This window comes from Eucalyptus grandis, chromosome 6 (assembly GCF_016545825.1).
Source record: "Eucalyptus grandis isolate ANBG69807.140 chromosome 6, ASM1654582v1, whole genome shotgun sequence".
Taxonomy (NCBI): Eukaryota; Viridiplantae; Streptophyta; class Magnoliopsida; order Myrtales; family Myrtaceae; genus Eucalyptus; species Eucalyptus grandis.
The window spans coordinates 33,290,395-33,295,090 of NC_052617.1; the positions used below are offsets into that span (position 1 = coordinate 33,290,395).

At 46.9% G+C, this 4,696-nt stretch overlaps 1 protein-coding gene across 1 annotated transcript; it reads right to left on the reverse strand.

The window, feature by feature from the left end:
* Window positions 1-230: 230 nt before the first annotated feature.
* On the reverse strand, window positions 231-2,477 carry LOC120294434. Its single transcript, XM_039314511.1, has 3 exons — window positions 2,263-2,477; window positions 1,242-2,208; window positions 231-1,037 (listed from the first exon to the last, which is right to left on the reverse strand). Exons 1-3 carry the CDS (start codon window positions 2,475-2,477, stop codon window positions 231-233), a joined length of 1,989 nt encoding a protein of 662 aa, XP_039170445.1.
* Window positions 2,478-4,696: the final 2,219 nt, after the last annotated feature.

Sequence of the window (4,696 nt, forward strand, 5' to 3'; positions counted from 1 at the left end):
GAATTCTATTCCGAATGGATTGGTCACCTCCAGAAATAAAGATCTCACTCTTACTCTTATTCGGGTAGAGTCCGCTCCATGAGGAAAAGATGTCGAGGCCTCTCTTTAGAGTGGACACCGAGAACCAGTCCGCTGACGAACGAAAGACGTCGTCGGCGAAGAATAAGTGAGTCAATCGGACCGGTTTACACCTCCGAAGTATTTAAAGTCCTGGCTGGCCGTGCGGGATATCAACACTCCGAGAATACTTCCATAACTAAAGTAAACAAATAAGGAGACATGGGATCTCCCCCTGCGAGACCATGTCCTCCGCGAAAGAAACCATGAAGTTCACCGTTAATGGCTATAGAGTATGATGGAGACCGAACACAAGCCATCACTAGTCTTGTAAGCTCAACCGGGAACTCGAAAGCAAGGAGAACCTTTTCCAAAAAATCCCAATCAACAGTGTCATAAGCTTTGTGAAAGTCTACCTTCACCGCACACTTGGGGAGATACGGATGAAGATGAAAACCCGCAAAAAGCTCTTGGGCAATGAGAATGTTATCTCTAATTCTCATTCCCTTAACAAATGCGTTTTGAGAACGACTCACAACATCATGTAACACACCCGCTATACGATTAGCTAGGATCTTAGTAATAACTTTATAAATGGTATTGCAGCACGCGATCGGCCTGAAATCCGAAACAGCACTAGCATTGGAAATCTTGGGCACAAGAGTAAGGATTGTCGCGTTTACCTCTTTGAGCATCCTCCCGTATTGGAAGAAATCCCGAACAGCCAATAAGACCAAGGGACCAACGATTTCCCAATTAGATTTGAAGAATTCCACAGAGAACCCGTCTGGGCCCGGGGCTTTTTCCTTAGCTAATGAGAATACCGTGGACTTGATCTCGTCATCCGAAACCGGAACATTGCAGGCAGCAATCTGCTCTTCGTTGAGAGGGCGACGGATGTAACTCTTTAACTCTTCACAAGACGGTTTAGAGAACGTCTCATGAGGGGATAGCAAGTTAGAGAAAAAATTGATGAATACCTACGGCAGCAGCGAAGGATCGGATATAACTATTCCAGAGGGGTCTTTAATCGAAAGAATTCTATTGTTTAGCTGCCTTCTCTTCACCGAGTGATGAAAGAATCTCGTGTTTTTATCCCCTTCTTTCAGCCACAAAATTCTGGACTTCTGACGGAAAAAGGCCTCCTCTTGATTCCTCAAAACAACAAACTCCCGACGACAAACCATCTCCCTTTCAGCAAGATGGAGATTCAACGGGTCAGCTTGAAGGTCGGGCCTGAATGGAACTAAGGTTCTCTCTTGCCTCGAAACTCTCCCCCGAGATCTCGAAAACTCTTCTCGGTTTAGAAGCTTAAGACGGGCTTTCACGAGCTTGAGTTTAGAGACTAATTGAAACATAGGAACTCCATACACCAATGTGCTCCAAGCCTGTGAGACAATGGATTTGAAATCAGGGTGGTCCTCCCAGAAATGGAAGTATTTGAAAGGCTTCAAAGTGCGAGGCGGATGAATAACTTTAACGATGGCCGGTGAATGGTCAGATATGCCCGGACTAAGGAACGTCGCCTCAGAGAAGGAGAAGTCCTCATTCCACTTGCTATTTACCAACACACGATCAATCTTTCTCATCTTTCTAGAATTCCCCGCCGCCGATGTAGACCACGTATATCGAAGGCCAACAAATCTGAGGTCCGCCAAGTCAGTCTGCTCCAAACATTGAGCAAATTCATCAAAGCAGGGGATCCAGTTGGTGGAGCTACCAACACGATCGGAAGGGTCCTTAATTGCATTAAAATCGCCTCCAACCACCCACGCCGTATCTTGAAATATCTCATTATAATGCTGCAAGTCTGCCCAGAGCGGCCTACGGCGGACAAAAGTGTGCTCTCCATATATAGCAGAAACCGAACAAGTAATACCAGAATCATTACACTTAAGACACCCATGAATTGCTTGATCAGTGATAGAAATCGGAAGGAAAGAGACAAGCTCCGGGTTCCACCCAACCCAAATCCTCCCACGGGGGGAGCAACTATAGTTTGCAACCCAACTCCAACCCCTGATGAGGGTGAAGGAGATAGATTCAAAATTATCTTCGGGAACTTTAGTCTCAAGTAAGTCAATATAGCATAACTTATTAACCGCAACAAAACGCCTAACTTCAGCGCGCCTTAGCGGACCAAGGACACCCCTGATATTCCAGAAGCCAAAAAACATCCAAAAAACATAGGAGAGAACGGCTTACCTCTTCCTAGAGGTCTTGGCGCCCTTAGCAGGCTTCTTCGGACCGACAGGGAGAGGGGAAGCTTCCAGCATGTCAGCAAGGTGATCTTGTAGTCTTTCAGTCATATGGTTACTTGGTTTACTCACACGTTCGTCAACTTTCGGTAGATCATCATCAGAGGATTCCTCCTGAGAGCTTGAGCTGGATACATCCTGAGAGGACTCTTGGACAATCATAGACGGGTCCAAACCAAAAGAGGTTACGCCATAGCAGGCGATTTAACATTTGATGGAGAATGCAGATCATCTTCTCCCTTAGAAGGATTCCTCTGTAGCAGCTGGTCCTCCTCCGTGATAGGTGATAGACTGAAGGATGCCTTAGAGACAGCAGTCGCCCGAGAAGCTTCAGCAGCAGCAGCAGCTGCTTCTCTAGCGGCCTGTTTCTTCCTTAGTCTTTTATTCTTCCGCTTGGTCTGTTTCGACCACATCTCAGTATCCTCAGGCTCAGCTATATCAGCATTGGAGTCATGATCAATCATTGGTTCAGCTGGGCGATAAGGAGCCATCTGCTGAGAGCTGGATTCACCCCAACCGAGGGTCTAGAAGCATTCATATCAGTAGAGGATACTGCAGAAACTAAACCCCGCCGAGTATCCCGTGAATCATTATCATTATATTCGGATGAGGCCGGTACGACCACTCCTTTACCTCTATTCACCAATGATTCATACTCAGGGTTCATCACAGAAGTAGCTTGACTATGAGCCATCTTGCCACCCACTTCAGTAACCGGAACAGGAACAGTATTCTGACAGCTATGGCCGAACATATCACATTTGGCGCAAACTAATGGTCTCCATTCATACTCAACTTCAACAACATCAGTTCTCCCATCCGTAACCAGATCAATACAATCATATAAAGTTTGCCTAGCAGTTATTTCAACACAAACACGGGCAAACGATATCATAGACATTTGCTCCGTTCTTTGATCAACATATAAAGGCTTACCAAGAGAACTTACTGCCTTGCTAATCGCCTGAGTAGACCAGTACTCGAAGGGAAGGTTTCTCAATCTCACCCATATCGGCACAGACATATGAGAGTCTCTCTTTAGTCCGATACCCGGTTGCCACTGCTGTAAAATAAAAGGAATTCTCGCCAGGGTTATAGGGCCGCCCTCTAGGAGTTTCCTCCTGAATTCTTTGTCAGAAAAATGAAGGAGGAACAATCCTCTTCCATTCGACAGAACTTCAGTCAAAACCAATCCCCAAGCTCTCTTGAGGGACTCTTCCACAAGCTTAAACGACAGTTTTTTACCAATGAAATAGCCAACAAGACAATCATATAACTTCGGATCCGCCGCTTGAATGTCGGTTTCATCCATTTGTATGACTAGTCTGTTGTTCACGATCTAAGGAGGGGAGTAGTCCAGCCTATAACCCAGACTATATCCCTTGCTGGCTGCACTAGCAACCGACGCCCATGTGCGAGGAGTAGGCTTCTTCGATCCACCCCTTGAACGAGATCGAATGGACTTGGATCGCCCCCTATTATCTGGTCGACCTTTGCGCACTACAGGAACAGTACGCGAATTCGCGAAACCAGCAGAAGCAGGCGGAGCATTCCGCTTATCCGCAACCAACGAAGGACCATCCAAAGAGGGTCGATCATTTCTAGGAGAAGAGGGTGCTTGGGAACTCAACCCCTTCTCATTTAACCGGAACCGCGTAGACTCATCCATCGCAGCAGCAAGATGCAGAGAAAAAACGCTAACCCTAACCCATCGGCCTCACATTAATCCAGAAATAGGCGACGTACCAGGGAGAGCTTAGCAGGGGTTTGAAGAGCGTCCAGAGGCGCCTCTTGCCACCAAGATTCGGGTCGAACCGCCGGCCAGATCGACTGGAATCAGCAGCAGCATATTCCGCAGGAACAGTGCCGGGAAAGCAACGAGCCGCCGAGACCTCCAACGAGTTCTCTCTCTCTCTCTCACCAACCACCGTAGAGGCAAGGAGAAATCACCCCGGAGGCAGCTAGCCGACGGCACGGGAAGCCACCGTCGACCGACCACCCACGCCGCGACGCCGATCGGAGGAAATCTCGCCGGAACGAAGGCGTGCTGTTAAAATACTTTATTTCATTTGTTTAGTTTTAATCTACACTTGGGATCCCCCCTTAAAATAGGTGTAATTATCAATTTGGGAAGCAAGAAATTGTGGATAGAATTCAAATATGAGCAGCTCCCGCACTATTGCTACTCTTGTGGTAGAAATTCCATATGAAACCACAAGGCTGGAGGAGGACTTACCACGTAATTTCGGAAATTGGTTACGTGCTGAAGTCAAGGATCTCAGCCCTTATGGCAAAGTTTTTTATGGGAAACATGTTGAACTCCTTGAAGATCTAGAAATGGTACCGGGAATCCCCTCTTGTTGCAGAAATTAATGAAGATC